Source organism: Symphalangus syndactylus, chromosome 4 (genome assembly GCF_028878055.3).
Source record: "Symphalangus syndactylus isolate Jambi chromosome 4, NHGRI_mSymSyn1-v2.1_pri, whole genome shotgun sequence".
Taxonomy (NCBI): domain Eukaryota; kingdom Metazoa; phylum Chordata; class Mammalia; order Primates; family Hylobatidae; genus Symphalangus; species Symphalangus syndactylus.
This window is the reverse complement of record NC_072426.2, coordinates 102,736,344-102,753,592: the sequence shown is the minus strand read 5'-3', so window position 1 is coordinate 102,753,592 and position 17,249 is coordinate 102,736,344. Positions and strand designations below refer to the sequence as shown.

General features: G+C 34.9%; 1 protein-coding gene across 11 annotated transcripts in view; it reads left to right on the top strand.

The window, feature by feature from the left end:
* Positions 1-17,249, top strand: part of SCLT1 (sodium channel and clathrin linker 1) — a 215,444-nt gene that overhangs the window by 154,715 nt on the left and 43,480 nt on the right. For 3 of the 11 annotated variants that reach the window (XM_063638198.1, XM_063638197.1, XM_063638196.1), the window contains one exon: positions 8,287-11,841. The exons of the other annotated variants lie outside the window; for them this stretch is intronic. In XM_063638198.1, coding sequence (XP_063494268.1) covers positions 8,287-8,419 — 133 coding nt within the window. In that variant the 3' untranslated portion in view covers positions 8,420-11,841. Of the gene's footprint in view, positions 1-8,286; positions 11,842-17,249 lie in introns of those variants that run through there. 11 annotated transcript variants of the gene reach the window in all.

Below are 17,249 nucleotides of genomic sequence, written 5' to 3'. Positions count from 1 at the left end.
ATTGATCTTTGTACTGGAGTCCTAATCAGTGCACTAAGGCAAGAAAAAGAAATAAAAGGTTGACAAAACGGAAAGAAAGAAAACAGTCACTCTTAACAGACAACATGGTTGAATATGTAAAAAGCCCAAAATAATTGTTAGACAAATTATTAAGTGAATATAGAAAAACCATTTGTAATCTTCATACCAGTAACAAACATTTCAAAAATAAAACTTTAAAAATAATTTATAATTACATCAAAAAACATCAAATACCTAGCAACAAATCTAACAAACGATATGTAAGACTTTTGTGTGAAAACTATATATAATATTAAAAGTAATTAAAGAAAGTCTAAGCAAATAAAGGCAGAGACCATGTTTATTAATTAGAATGCTAAATATTATAATTATGTTCATTCTCCCCCACCAATCTACCTATGGATTCACTGTAATCCCAGTTAGAATCCTAGCACATGGAGCAATATCTGAAGTATATTAAGTTAAAAAAAGTAATATAACAGTATGTATAGTATTCTACTTATCTAAGAGTGAGGAGTGCGTGTGCCTGTGTGTGTTTATATACATGTATGTATATAAACCAACATATGTACACTCATTTGTGTTTTTAAAAGTGAAGAGGTGAGCCAAAAAATAATTCAAAGGTAATCTCTGAGAGGAGAGAGGGGGACAGAATGAAGGCTAAACTTCTTTGAATGAACCTTGTTTTGTAGATTTATAAGCTTAATTTTGGAAATATATAAATGTTTATGTAATTATTTTTTGAATTAAATCAAAATTTGAAAAGCAATACCTAAAAATCAAAAGTAAAATTAAATGAATTAACTTAATTATATAGGAAGTTGATGGCTTAACTACATAGATGAATTATTTCAAGTGATATTAAACATAGTAATTAGACTGTGTGGGATAAAGCCTAAGGATTAAAGGAAATGCAAGAAATCATAAACTGTTTCTAGTAGTCATATTGTTAGAAATAATATTCATGGTGTTGTTCTGAAACTTATAATTATAGGATAAGGCAGTTGAGTTATTATAAAAGTCTTTAAGAACCAAATTTTTCATCATAGAAGAGAAGAAACTCAAAGAAATTGAATAAACTTGTAGTTCTAAATTGGAATTGGAAATATGAGTTTATGAACTCAAGATGTATTTTACTCTTTAAAAACGTGTATTCCCTAGTTCAGTCTTTTCAGTAAACAGTAAAAACAAGACCAGTATTCAGTTGCAATGAGGTCTCCTAAAAGAAACTAGGAATCTTTGGAAAAATGATTGATTACAGATTTGGGACAGGAGAGTACAAGATAAGCCTAGAAAATGCTTTGTCATCACAAAAAGCAAAGAGAAGGTATCAAGATTACTGGGGTCACATCAAAATGGCCCATGGACCAACTTAAGGTAGCTCCCCCTGGCCCATTTGGGGACTGTCTGGATATCAAAAAGAATATGTGCAATAAATGGAAACATATCAAACATATTTTTTAAATCCATGACTTCAAAATGGTTTTAAGTAAAGAAAAAAAATGGAAGATGCTGTAGATTCAGCTCATTCTAAAAGAAAAAAAATGAATAAAAGGAAAAATCTAGTGTTTATTCTTCCTTTCCTTTGTTCACTATATGTTATCAAATGCCATTTGGTCTTTTGTGCCATAATAGCCCTAGTGTGAAGCCTCCAACTTTGTTTTTCTTTCTCAAGATTGTTCTAACTGGGGTCATTTGTGGTTGCATACAAATTTTTGGATAATCTTTTCCATTTCTGTAAAAAATGTCATTGGAATTTTGATAGGCATTACATTGAATCTGTAGATCACTTTGAATAGTATCGACATTTTGACAATATTAATTTCTTCAGTTCATGAATACAAGATATCTTTCCAATTATTTGTGCCTTCTTCAATTTCTTTTATCAATTTTTGGTAGTTTTCAATATAGAGATTTTTCACCTTCTTGGTTGAATTTATTCCTAGGTATTTTATTGTTTTAGTAGCTATTGTAAATGGAATTGTTTTCTTGATTTCTTTTTCAGATAGATGGCTGTTAATGTGTGAAAATGCTACTGATATTTTGTGTTTTGAACATGCAATTTTACTGCATTTGTTTATAGCAGTTTTTTGATGAGGTCTTTAGGGTTTTATATATATAAGATCATTTCATCTGCAAACAGGGACAATTCAACATCTTCCTTTCCAATTTGATGCCTTTTGTCTTGCCTAATTTCTCTGGGTAGGACTTTCAGTACCATATGGAATAGAAGTGGCAAAAATGGGCATCCTTGTCATGTTTTTGACTTTCAGAGGAAATAATTTCAATTTTTCACCATTAAGTATGATGTTAGCTGTGGATTTGTCATATATACCCTTTACTGTGTTGAGGTAGTTCCCTGTTTTGGGTAGGAAATATGTTTTTTAGAAAAATCAAAGAATGACCTCAAAAACTATAGATATTTTAGATTTTAACTTAGGTTTTATACATGTATATTTTAATATATAAGGTTAAACATATTTAACCAATAAACATTTTAATTCATGCCATGAATCTCTTATAAATTTAATTTTTATTACTAAATCTTATTTTAAATGTTCCGTGGTTTATACTTTTTTAAAAACCTATAATGTAGGTACTCTAGAAAGGAAATTTTGTTTCAGTTTTGTTTTTAATTACAGACAAATCTATTATTGTCATGAATTATTCCTCCTCAAAAGCATAAACTGAGGCAGAGATCTGGTATGGGCACAAAATGTGCGTGTTCCCACATATGGCAAATGCTAAAGATTAAAACAAAGTAGAGATGAGGAAGAAAAGGACTTGAATCAATTTAGAGGAAGATGGACAACATATCAGTGATATTAAACCAGATGGGCTATAATTGTTTAAAAAAAAAGGAATAGAAATATAATAGATTTTAGGAATAAATATAATTCTCTGGCTTGAGAGTTGAAGATAAGAAATAAGCTACAGAAGACAAGATTCCAAGCTCAGCAGTGAATAACAATTTTGTAGGAATATATTTACTGGAACATACATTTGCAACCAAAAATTAATCATAAATGGAATCTTTAATGATTTCTGATTAAAATTCTGTAGGCCGGGTGCTGTGGCTCATGCCTGTAATCCCAGCACTTTGGGAGGCCGAGGCGGGCTGATCACGAGGTCAAGAGATCAAGACCATCCTGGCTAACACAGTGAAACCCTGTCCCTACTAAAAATACAAAAAATTAGCCGGGCGTGGTGGTGGATGCCTGTAGTCCTGGCTACTCGGGAGGCAGAGATAGGAGAATGGCATGAACCCAGGAGGTGGAGCTTGCAGTGACCCAAGATTGTGCCACTGCACTCCAGCCTGGGCGACAGAGCGAGACTCCCTCTCAAAATAAAATAAAATAAAATTCTGTAATAGCAAATGTTTATATAATGAAATATATCTGCATTTGTTGGCTTTCAAGAGGCAACAAATCTCGACAATAAAAGATAGTTGAATGCTGAAATCTAAGAAAGAAATACCACAAAAGGCAGTTCCTTTTTAATCATACTGTGGAATTACTATTCCCACAGAGATTATTCTGATTTGCTCTTTGCTGCTCAGTAATTTTATTATTAGCTTTATTGCTGAATTACTAATCTCTTTTTTCTGAAGCTCTCAATTTTACCCATTTGAGAAAAAAAAAATTACAATTTCCAACCCCCCAAAAACCTTCTGCCTAGTTTCTATTTCTCTCTCTCCCCCCGCCACCACTCAGTCCTTCCTTCCCTTATTGGCTTTTAGATGCCTATGACTGTATTTAAAGTGAAAATAGTTTCTCTTTCTCATTTCCTCTTCTCTACATTTTATTACCAAGCTTATTTTATCCAGATGTTTGAATAATTTTTCTTTTACTTTCTATTTTTATGTACTCACATACAAGCTTCAAAGAAACAAGCCCTTCTGATCTTATCAAATTCTTTTTTTAAAGATATTCATTCCTATACTGTTAATTATCTGTTGAATTCTTCACTGCACCCTCCTGCAGCTTTACATCTTACCTGGTATTTGCCCTCATTTTGTACCTGTCGATAGAACATTTACCATGTCTTGTTATTATCTTAATTTCTACATTTCAAAACTCAATTTATATTACATTTTCCAAATTGATTTCTTCTTAACAGTCTTTTTTCAATAATACCACTATTCCCCTAATTCCTGGATATAAAAACCTTATAGCCATCTTTGACTCATTCTTTGTATGTATCTTCTTTCAGTAACCAAGTCCTATTGATTCTTCTTTTGAAACGCCTTCTATCTTTTCATTCCCACATCCATGACTCTAGAACTGCATTAGTTACCTATTTCTATGTAACAAATTACCCCAACATTTAGTTCTTAAGGAAAACATTTATTATTTTATAATTTAATGAGTCAAGAATTTACTCATGAAATAATTGGAAGTGGCTTATCTGGGTGAATCTGTCACAAGGTCTTTCATGAAGTAGCAATCAGAATGTCATCTGAAGACTTAATGGGAGCTGGAGGATCTGCTTCCAAGATTACTTACACCTCTGTGGATAGAAGGCCTAAGTTCCTATTTATGGCCAGACACCTCACTTCCTAGCCCTGTGACCTTTCCACAGAGAAGTTTGGTATCCTCATGACTTGGCAGCTGTCTTCCCTCAGAGCAAATAATTCAAGAGAAAGCAAAAAGACGTAATGCTTTTTGTGACCTAGTCTCCTAAGTCACATTTTTCTATTCATTTGAAATGAGTTGCTAAATCCAGACCATATTAACAGTAAGGGGTTTTAGGGCCTACCTTCTGAAGACATGAATCTCCAAGAATTTCTGGACATATTTTATAACCACCATAAGACCAAATCTGCATATTTTACTTGTGTGAATATTTGCTTATATTGTCCTTTTAACTCATCTTTGCATGTAAATTCCTTGATCTTGAACTTCTCAACCTCTAAAACAATGAGAAGTAGATTTCTCTTTTTAACCATCCAGTTTATGGTATTTTGTTATAACACCATGAATAAACAAAGATAACAACACAGGATAGATGCAAGTCAACTTCTGTTTTTCCCATGTTGTAGCCATTCATCCCTGAAACACTTAATGACAAGTCTCTCTTTTCCTTGCTATTATACTTTGCACTGCCCCTTTTGTCATAATTCATGTTCATATATGTGTGGATCTGTTTCTGACATCTCTTTTATGTTCTATTGGTTTGTTTGCTTATCCTTGTGTCAATACCACACTGTCTTATTTATTATACCTTTGTAAAACACTTTTGAAACAACTACAAGATTTGAAAAGTGACCTGATACCTAATTACAGCCATTTCTCTTACCTTGTTCTTTTTTGTAAAAATATCTTACCTATTCTTGGTTCTGGGCATTTCTGTATTCATATTAGAATCATATGTCAAGTTCCTTAAATAAATTTGATGGAATTTTAATTTGAATTCTGTTGACTTTGTAAATAAATTTAGAACAAGCAACATAATTAAAATTTTTATAATATTAAGTCTTTCAATCTATGGACATGAAATAACTCTCCATTTGTTTAGGTCTTCTTTAATGTCTCAATAAAGTTAATTTCCTTGTAGAAATCTTACACCTTTGTCAAATTTATTTTAATTTCATTTTCTCATCATTGTTTATACACAGAAATGTGAAAACTTTTTGTTGCTGACGATACTTTCTTTAACCAGTGACCTTACTTAGGACAAAAGCTGTAGAATCTTTTGGATTTTGATCATATCATCTATCAATATAACAGTTTTATCTCTTTCAAATAGCTATATGTTTTATTTCTCTTTCTTGCTTATTGTACTAGCTAGGACTTCCAATGTAGGGATAGTCAGGATTCTTATTCTTGTTCCCAATCCTAAAAAGAAAGCTTTCAATTTTCATCATTTCATTGGTGATAACCTCTATCGCATTCAGGAAATTTCCTTTTATTATTACTTTACTAAGAGCTTTTATCACAAATATAATTTTTTTTTTTTTTCGAGATGGAGTTTCGCTCTTGTTGCCTGGGCTGGAGTGCAGTGGCGCGATCTCAGCTCACTGCAACCTCTGCCACCCGAGTTCAAGGGATTCTCCTGCCTCATCCTCCCAAGTAGCTGGGATTACAGGCATGCACCACCACGCCTGGTTAGTTTTTGTATTTTTAGTAGAGACGGGGTTTCACCATGTTAGTCAGGCTGGTCTCAAACTCCTGACCACAGGTGATCCACCTGCCTCAGCCTCCCAAAGTGCTGGGAGCCAGCATGCAAGACCGACAAATATTAAATTTTATAAAAGCTTTTGCTGCATTGTTTGGGGTGATTATTTGAATTTGTTCTGTGTAATCTGTTAATGGGATAGATTTTATGGATTGATTTTGCTAATGTACCAAATTTTCATTCCTGTGACAAAACCAACATGATTGTAATGCATTCTCCTTATATATATTTCTGGATTTGGTTTGTTAGAGTTTTATTTAATATATTTTTATCTATGTTCATGAGAGAGATTGACTGAAATCCTTTCTTGAACTCTCAAGTTATATCAGTTATGTTAGCCTCAAAAACAAATTGAAGAGTAGCCCTTCTTTTTCTGTAATCTCGTATATTTTATGGAGTATTGGAAGTGTTTATTCCTTGAATATTTGATAGAATTCTCCAGTGAAATCTCTTGGCCTGGAATTTTGTTGTTGGGTTTTTGTAGGAGTATTTTTTTATTGTTGATTCAATCAAAATTTCTTGAACAGTGATAGAATTCTTCAGATTTTACATTTCTTCATTGACATAGTTTTGGTAAATTATATTTTTATAGAAATATGTCAATTTCTTCTAAATTTTTAGTATTTTTGGATATGTTTTTCATATTATCTTATTGTCCATTTAATGTCTGCAGCATCTGTAATACCTCCTTTTGCATTCCTGATATTATTATACCTTGTCTCTTTTTTCTTTATCACTCTTATCAGAGTTTCTCAATTGTTTTACTCTTTATAAATAACCTTTGATTTTTAATCTTTTCTATTTTGTGTTTATTACATAATTTTATTACTTTCTGCTCTTTGTTACCCCTCTCTTTCATGTTGCTGTTCTTTTTTCTGACTTCTTGAAATAGAAGCATGGCTCAAATTTTCACCTAATACATGCATTCTTCAATGTTATAAATTTTTCCCTATGTCTTGACATAGCTTTAGTATACGTTTTGATATATGTAGTACTATTTATTTAGTTCAAATTATTTTCCTTTTTTTTTTTTTCTGAGACAGGATCTCACTCTTTCACACAGGCTGAAATGCAGTGGCACAATCTCGGCTCACTGCAACCTCCGCCTCCCAGGTTCAAGCAGTTTTCCTGCCTCAACCTCCCAAGTAGCTAGGACCACAGATGCCCACCACCACAGCTGGCTAAGTTTTGTGTTTTTTGTAGAGACAGGGTTTCATTATGTTGCCCAGTCTGGTCTTGAACTCCTGGACTCAAGAAACTGATCCTCCTGCCTTGGCCTCCCAAAATGCTGAGATTATAGGAGTAATGTCAGTTACTCCTATTGGATTCAATAGGAATAATTGGCCTCAAATTCTTTTATAATATTTATTATCTTTTTTAATCTACATGTTATATATAAGTATATTTTCATATAAATTCTAAAGTTCTTAAACATTTGCAGTCATTTTAGTTATTTTTTTCTTAATTGTTTCTATGTTTCATAGATTTAGAAACAGTAGATAGCTCAGTTTCAGGCCATTTCATTCACTGATATTTAATATAATTCAAAATATATTGGGATTTGTTTTTATTGTATTATTTAGTACTTTCTATTTCTGACATCTTTGCTTTATTCCTTTTTTTCTTTCTCACCTTTTTAATTCATTTGTTTTTTTTAATCATTCTACTTTTTTCCCCAATATTTGGAAATTAATTACTCATATTCTTTTGGTGACTACCCTACATGTTATACCACACATACTTAGGAAGTCTGAAGTTAATCAAAGCTTTTATTCTCCTCCCAGAAAACTCAAGAACCTTGAAACATATTAGCACCATTAATTTCTCTTACCCAGCTTATATATTATTGTTGATAGGTTAATTACTATTCATTTAGTAAAAAATATATTACTGTTACGAACTATATATGAACAGTAATAAATGTAAAACAAAGTAATATATATGAACAGTAATATATTTATTGTATATTACTGAATGTATGAGATACTAGAAGCAATGTGGAACAAAGTAATAAATATATATGAACAATACTGTTCTCATACATTCCATCTGGGACTACTTTCCTTATGTCTGAATTATGTCTTTCAGAAGTTCCTTTGGTAAAGATCTACTGGTGATGAATTCTCAACTGCTGCTCGTAAAATATATTTACTTTTTGTTTATTCTTGAAAGATATTTTTGCTGGGTATGGAATTCCAAGTTGACAGGTATTTTCTTCTAGAACATTAAAGATAACATCTTTGGGAGCTGTGAACTGACAAAACATCAAGAGTTTACGCAGTGATAAGAGACATGAGAGTTCCAGTCGGCCAGAGTGGAACATCCTTGTTGAACACCCAGAGTATACAATAAAGATTTCAGGATCACTTTATCCTATTGTTAAAACTAAACTAGCCTAGAGTAAAAAGAATTGAAAATCTGTCTTGAAAAAGCTAAAAACGAGCTTCAAAATGAACTAGCTGGTCCTCAAGTAACTTAACTACCTGCTAGAACAAATCCAGCACTTTTATTACTAGATAAACAAAAGCAGGAAAATGGTACCCATAACCAGAAAAAAAGAAAAACAAAAACTACTGCATCAAAACACACCCAGAAATGAGAGAGGATACAATTATTAATTTTTAAATTTTTATTAATTAAAATTATTAAAACATGAGAACTTTAAACCAGCCATTGTAAATATTCTTAGTGATTTAAAGGAACACATGAAGATGATAAGGAGAGAAGTGGAAGATGCAAAAAAGGAACCAATGGAAACCTGTGGATGAAAAATATTAGAGAATTTTAAAACTCACAAAATGGGATTAACAGCAGATCATACACTGCACAAGAAAATATCAGAGAACTTGAAGAGAGCGAAAGAAACCATCCAAAAATGAAACATAGAAAAAAAGACCAAAGAAAAATTATGCACAGAGAGCCTCAGGGACTTTAGGGACGATATCAAGCAGTGTAAAAGACATACTACTGTAGTCCCAGGAGGGCAGGGATGGGAGTGTGGGAGTGTTTTAAGAAATAATGGACCAGACACGGTGGCTGATGCCTGTAATCCTAGCACTTTGGGAGGCTGAGGCAGGTGGATCACTTGAGGTCAGAAGTTCGAGACCAGCCTGGCCAACATGGTGAAACCCCATCTCTACTAAAAATACAAAAAATTAGCCAGGAGTGGTGGCACATGCCTGTAATATCAGCTACTTGGGAGGCTGAGGCAGGACAGGAGGCAGAGGTTGCAGTGAGCCAAGATCATGCCACTGCACTCCAGCCTGGATGACAGAGTAAGACTTCAGCTCCAAAAAAAAAAGAACTAATGGCCAAATTTTTTCCAAACTTGATGAAAACCCTTTGTGTAGTTATCTACTACTGCATAACAAATTGCTCCAAAATTTAGTGACTTAAAACAGCAAACATTTATTTTCTCATGGTTTTTGAGGATTAGGAATCTAGACATGTCTGAATCAGAATGCCTCTGACTCAGAGTTTCTCATAAAGTTGCAATCAACTTGTTGACTAAAGCTGCATTATCTCAGAGCTTGACCAGGAAAGGATCTGCTCCCAAGCTCACTCTGTAGCTGTTGGCAGGCCTCAGGTCTTAACTGGCATTGGCAGGAGACATCAGTTCCTTGCCTTGTTGGTCTCTTCATGGGTCTAAAATGTGGTAGCTTGCTTCCCTCAGAGTGAGGAGAGGGGGAGGGAGTGAGGGAGAAAGGGAAGGAAGTTGAAAGAGAGAAAGTAAAACAAAAGTCAAGATCTTTGTTTAAGCTAATCTTGAAAGTGACATCACATCATGTTAACCATATTCTATCAATTAGAAGTGAGTCCCTGGGTAGAGCCCACATAGGTGAGACTTCATAAGGACCTCATAAGGTAGGGATCTCTGAAGTTCGTTTCAGAGCTTACGTGCCACACCATTACATCACACCATACACAAAAATAATCTGAAATGAATCATAGACCTAAGCATAAAAAAGGAAAACAATAAAATATCTAAAAGAAAATCTTATGATAAGCAGAAATTTCTTCCAAGACACAAGAATAAAGTACAAAAAATTTGATAAAGAGGACTATATTAAATTAAAAACTTCTGGCCAGGAGCAGTGGCTCATGCCTGTAATCCCAACACTTTTAGAGGTCAAGGTGGGCAGATCAACTTGAGGCTAGGAGTTCAAAACCAGTCTGGCTAACAAGATGAAACCCCCATCTCTACTAAAAATACAAAAAATTAGCCGGGTATAGTGGTGCACACTTGTAATCCCAGCTACTCAGGAAGCTGAAGAGCGAGAATTGCTTGAGCCTGGGAGGTGATGAGCCAAGACTGTGTGCTATTGCACTCCAGCCTGCGCCACAGAGCAAGACTCAGTCTCAAATACAAATAAATAATAAAAAATAAAAATAAAATTTTAAAAACGTCTGCTTTTCAAAAGCCACCATTAAGAAAATGAAAAAAGACTGTGAGAAAAAAATTGCAATTAGTATATCTGACAAAGTACTTGATTTTTTTTAATCTTACAACTCAGTAATAATAGACAATTTTACTACAAAGTTAAATGTATACTCTTCATACAGACATGCAGTTTTACTCACAGATGTTACCCAAGAGAAGTGAAAACACATCCACACAGAGACCAACCTGGGCAACATAGTGAGACCTCGTCTCTACAAAATAAAAAATAATAAAATTAACCAGGCACAGCAGTGCATGCCTAAAGTCCCAGATACTTGGGAGGCTGAGGTAGGAGGATCACCTGAGCCCAGGAGTTTGCAGCTGTGAACCCTGATCATGCTACTGCACTCCAGCCTGGGCAAACAGACCAAGACTCTTTCCAAAAATAAAACCAAAATGTATCGACACAAAAAACCTGTACACAAATGTTTATAGATATTTTGTTTATAATGGCTGAAAATGAGAACCCAAATGTACATCACCAGGTGCATGGATAAACACTCATAAATAAAAAGGAAGAAACCACTGATACACACGACAACATGGATGAATCTCAAAAAGGAGATTGAAAAAAAAAGACATAGAAGACTACAAACTGTATGATCCCATATGTGTGAAATTCTAGAGAAGGCAATTCTAATTTATAATGATAAAACAGTTTGCATGCCTAGGACTGGGATTTGAGGGGTGGGGCAGTGACTGCAAAAGGGAAGAGGGAACTCTTTAGGGTGATGGACTTATTCTGTATCTTTTTTTTTTTTTTATATGAGATGGAGTCTCACTCCGTCACCCAGGCTGGAGTGCAGTGGCACAATCTTGGTTCACTGCAACCTCTGCCTCATGGGTTCAAGCGATTCTTCTGCCACAGCCTCCCAAGTAGCTGGGATACAGGCATGTGCCACCACGCCTAGCTAAATTTTGTATTTTTAGTAGAGACAGGGTTTCACCATGTTGGCCAGGCTGGTCTCAAACTCCTGACCTCAAGTGATCCACCCGCCTCGGCCTACCAAATTGCTGGGATTACAGGTGTGAGCGACCGCATGTGGCTTATTCTGTATCTTAATTACAGTGGTGGTTACATGAGTGTATGCTTTTGCCAGATCTCACCAAACTCTACGCTCAAAATGGCTGCACCTTATTTCCCACAATTATATCCCAATGAGGTTGATTTTAAAACCAAAATAAATATTGCTTTTGCATGATTCACTATGTCTCCTGTCCTCCTGAGATTCTGATCAAAGGTATTTTAAACTTCTATATTGCATTTATTTGTCTCTCACCCTCTTTATTTTTCATCTTTTTTCATTGTGCTGCAGTTACACAGTCTCTTCTGATTGTTATTTTACAAATTATCTTTTTTAATGTTCAATTTGCTGTTGTATATTCTCAAGGGGTTGGTTGGTTGGTTTGTTAACTATTATTTTAGGTTCATGGGTACATGAGCAGGTTTGTTGTATAGGGAAGTTGCATGTCACAAGGGTTTGGTATACCTATTATTTTGTTACACAGACAATAAGCATAGTACTTGATAGTTTTCTGATCCTCTCCCTACTCCCACCCTCCATCCTCAAGTAGGTGTCTGCTGTTTCCTTCTTTGTGTCCGTGTATACTCAATATTTAGCTCCCACTTGTGAGAACATGCAGTATTTGTTTTTCTGTTCCTGCGTTAGTTCACTTAGGACTGTGGCCTCCAACTCCATCCATGTTGCTACAAAGGACATAATCTCACTCTTTTTTATGGCTGCGTTGTATTCCATGGTGTATATATACCGTATTTTTTTATCCAGTCTACCATTGATGGGCATTTAAGTTGATTTCATGATTTTGCTCTTGTGAATAGTGCCACAATGAATCTACACATGCATGTGTCTTTGTGGTAAAAACAATTTATATTCCTTGGGGCATATACCTAGTAATGGGAATGCTGGGTTGAATGGTATACTTCTGTTTTAAGTTCTTTGAGAAATCTCCAAACTGCTTTCCACAGTGGTTGAACTAGTTTCCATTTTCACCAGCAGTGGATAGGCATTCCCTTTTTCTCCACAACCTTGCCAGCATCTGTTATTTTTCTGACTTTTTAATAATATCAATTCTGATGTGAGTTAGATAGTATCTCATTGTGGTTTTGATTTGCATTTCTCTAATGATCAGTGATGTTGGGCATTTTTTCATATGCTTGTTGGCCACATGTATGTTTTCTTTTGAAAGTGTCTGTTCATGTCCTTTGCCCACTTTATAATGGGGTTGTTTTTTTCTTATAAATTTGTTTAACTATCTTGTAGATTCTGGATATTAGACTTTTATAGCATGCATAGTTTGCAAATATTCTCTCCTGTTCTGTAGTTTGTCTGTTTACTCTGTTGATATTTTCTTTTGCTGTGCAGAAGCTCTTTAGTTTAATTAGGTCCCACATGTCAACTTTTATTTTTGTTGCAATTGCTCTTGGAGTCTTCATCATAAAATCTTTGCCAGGGCCTATGTCCAGATGGTATTCCCTTGGTTATCTTTCTGGGTTTTTGTAGTTTTAGGTTTTACATTTAATTTTCTAATCAACCTTAAGAAGATTTGTGTATATGATATTAGGGGTCCACCTTCAGTCTTCCACATATGGACAGTTACCTCAGCACCATTTATTGAATAGGGAGTTCTTTCCCCATTACTTGTTTTTGTCTACTTTGTCAAAGATCAAATGATTGTAGGTGTGTGACTTTATTTCTGGGCTATCTGTTCTGTTCCATTGGTCTATGTGTCTTATTTTTTACCAGTACTATGCTGTTTGGTTGCTGTGGCCTTGTAGTATAGTTTTAAATTCGTTAACATGGTGCCTCTAGCTTTGTTCTTTTTGCTTAGAATTGCCTTGGCTATTCGATCTCTTTTTTGGTTCCATATGAATTTTTAAATATTTTTTTTCTAATTCTGTGAAGACTGTCATTAGTAGTTTGATAGGAATAGCATTGAATCTGTAAATTGCTTTGGGCAATATGACCGTTTTAACAATATTGATTCTTCCTATCCATAGCATGGAATGTTTTTTCATTCATTTGTATCATCCCCAGTTTCTTTGAGCAGTGTTTTGTTATTCTCATTGTAGAGATCTTTCCCCTCCCTGGTTAGCTATATTCCTATTTTATTCTTTTTGTGTCTCTTATGAATGGGATTGTGTTCTTGATTGGGGTCTCAGATGTCACTGATGTATAGAAATGCGATGGATTTTGGTACATTAATTTTGTATCCTGAAACTTTGCTGAAGTTATCAGATCTGGGAGCTTGTGGGTAGAGACTAATGGGTTTTCTAGGTCTAGAATTATATCATCCATAAGCAGAGATAGTTTGACTTCCTCTCTTCCTATTTGGATGCCTTTTACTTCTTTCTTTTGCCTCATTGCTCTGCCTAGGATTCCAGTACTATGTTGAATAGGGGTAGTGAGAGTGGGCATCCTTGTCTTGTTCCAGTTATCAGGGGGAATGCTTCCAGCTTTTGTCCATTCATTACAATGTTATCTGTGGGTCTATCATATACAGCTTTTATCATTTTGAGATATGTTCATTCCATGCCTAGTTTGTTGAGGGTTTTTAACATGAAGGGATATTGAATTTTATCAAAAGCCTTTTCTAGGCTGGGCACAGTGGCTCACGCCCAGCACTTTAGGAAGCCAAGGCGGGCAGATCACTTGAGGCTAGGACTTCAAGACCAGCCTGGCCAACATGGCAAAACCCCATCTCTACTAAAAATGCAAAAATTAGCTGGGCATGGTGGCATGTGCCCATAATCCCAGCTATCGGGGAGGCTGATGTATGAGAATCATTTGAACCTGGGAGGCCAAGGTTTCACTTAGCCGATATTGTGCCACTACACTCCAGCCCAGATGACAAAGAGACTTTTCTGCATCTGTTGAGATGATAATGTGGTTTTTGTTTTTAGTCCTGTTTATGTAGTGAATCACATTTCTTGATTTGTGTATGTTGAACCAACCTTGCATCCCAGGAATAAAGCTTACTTGATTGTGGCGGATTGTCTTTTTGATGTGCTGCTGGATTCAATTTGCTAGTATTTATTGAGGATTTTTGCATCTATGATCATCAGGAATATTGACCTGAAGTTTTTCTTTTTTTCTTGTGTCTTTGCCAGATTTTGATATCAGGATGATTATGGCCTCATAGAATGGGTTAAAGAGAAGTCCCTTCTCCTCAATTTTTTGGAATAGTCTCCGTAGGAATGGTATCAGCTCTTCTCTATACATCTGATAGAATTTGGCTGTGAATCCTTCTGACCCTGGGATTTTTCTGGTTGATAGACTTTTTATTATTGATTCAGTTTCTGAACTCACTGTTGGTTTGTTCAGGGATTGAATTCCTTCCTAGTTCAATATTGGAAGGTTGTATGTTTCTAAGAATTTATCCATTTCTAGGTTTTCTGGTTTGTGTGCATAGAGATGTTCATAGTAGTCTCTGAGGTTATTTTTTTTTTTGTATTTCTGTGGGGTTAATAGTAATATCTCCTTGTCATTATGGTTATTTATTTGGATCTTCTCTTTTTCTTTGTTAGTCTAGCTGGTGGTCTATCAATCTTATTTATTATTTCAAAAACCAACTGCTGGATTTGTTGATCTTTAGTATGGTTTTTTGCATCTCTATTTCCTTCAGTTCAGCTCTGATTTTTGTTATTTATTGTCTTCTGCTAGCTCTGGGGTTGGTTTGCCCTTGTTCCCCTAGGTGTGATGTTAAGTTGTTAATTTGAGGTCTTTCTAACTTTTTGAGGGCATTTAGCACTATAAACTTCCGCTTAACACTGCTTTAGCTGTGTCCCCAAGATTCTGGTATGTTGTATCTTTGTTCTCATTAGTTTCAAATAATTTATTGGTTTCTGCCTTAGTTTTATTGTTTCCCCAAAAGTCATTCAGGAGCAGGTTGTTTAATTTCCATTAATCATATGATTATGAGCAATTTCCTTAGTATTGATTTTTATTTTTATTGCACTGTGATCCAAGAGTGTGTTTAGTATGATATTTTTTTTAATTTGCTGAGGATTGTTTTGCAGCTGATTGTGGTCAATTTTAGAGTATGTGCCATGTGCAGATGAGAAGAATGTATATCCTGTTTGTTTTGGGTGGAGAGGTCTATAAATATCTGTTAGGCCAATTTGGTCAAATGTCCTGTGCATATCCTGAATATCTTTGCTAGTTTTCTGATTTGATCATCTGCCTAATACTGTCAGTGGTGTGTTGAAGTCTCCCACTATTATTGTGTGCTTATCTAAATCTCTCTGTAGGTCTGTAAGAATTTGTCTTATGAATCTGAGTGCTCCTGTGCTAGATGCATATATATTTAGGATAGTTAGGTCTTCTTGTTGAATTGAACCTTTTACCATTATGTAATGTTATTCTTTGTCTTTTTTGATCATTGTGGGTTTAAAGACTGTTTTGTCTGAAATTAGAATAGCAATCCCTGCTTTGTTCTGTTTTCCATTTGGTTTTTCTCTATTCCTTTATTTTGAGCCTATGGGTATCTTTGCATGTGAGATGGGTTCCTTGTAGATCGCATACAGTTGGGTTTTGCTTCTTCATCCAACTTGCCACTCTGTGCCCTTTAATTTGGAGCATTTAGCCCATTTACATTCAAGGTTAATACTGATATGTGGAGGTTTGATCCTAGATCATACATTTGGTCTCTTTACATAATCCTATATTTCTCAGAAGCTTTATTCATTCTTCTCTGTTGTTTTTTCTTTGTTTTTATCTGGGTTATTTCAGAGAAACCAGTCTTCAAACTCTGAGATTCTTTCCTCAGGTTGGTTGATTGCACTGTTAATACTTGTGATTGATTGTATTATGAAATTCTTGAAGTGAGTTTTCCAGCTCTATCAGTTCAGTTTGGTTCTTTCTTAGAATGATCATTTTGTGTTTTATGTCCTGTACCATTTTATTGTATTCCTTAGTTTCAAAGTTTGTTTCTGACCACTCCAATATCATCCAATGTCATCAGACAGATCTGTTTCTTTTGGTTCCTAAGCATCTTATCTGGTTTCTCCATCTATTTATTAGTAATTGCCCTTGAAAATTTTTGTTATAAAGCTTCCATAGAGAATCTTTGCCTTTGCCTCTTCTGGGTGCCTGAGAGCACTACTGAGTGTGAGAACTTCAACTAAGGGTGGGGTTTCTGGGCTTTGTTAATTTTGAGGTATACCTTGGTCTGTGGCCACAGAAGAATACATTTTTTCTTCTGCTTTGTTCATAACCAAAGTAGTTTCCCTGTCGTCCTGTGACTCTGAGAGAAGTGGCATGCATTCAGATATGGTTCACCTTAACCTTGAAGGGATGCTCTTTTGGGATACCAGATGAACGATGGAGAGGATCTCTCTACCACACCCCTTTCTCTCAGTGGTAACAGAGTCAGATCCCAAGTGTGGAGTATTGTAAATGCCATCCGGGAAAGAGGAAGTGTTGGTGCTCCAAGATTCTGTTACCTTTTCTCATTATAAGCTTTCATTCAGAAGTTGTCTTGGAACATTTTCACTATATTTTCCTCTGTTTAATGCTTTTACAGAGTTGTGGAGTTTTTAATGAATTGATTAATCTGAATAATTTAGTATGCCTTTACTAGATCCAAACAT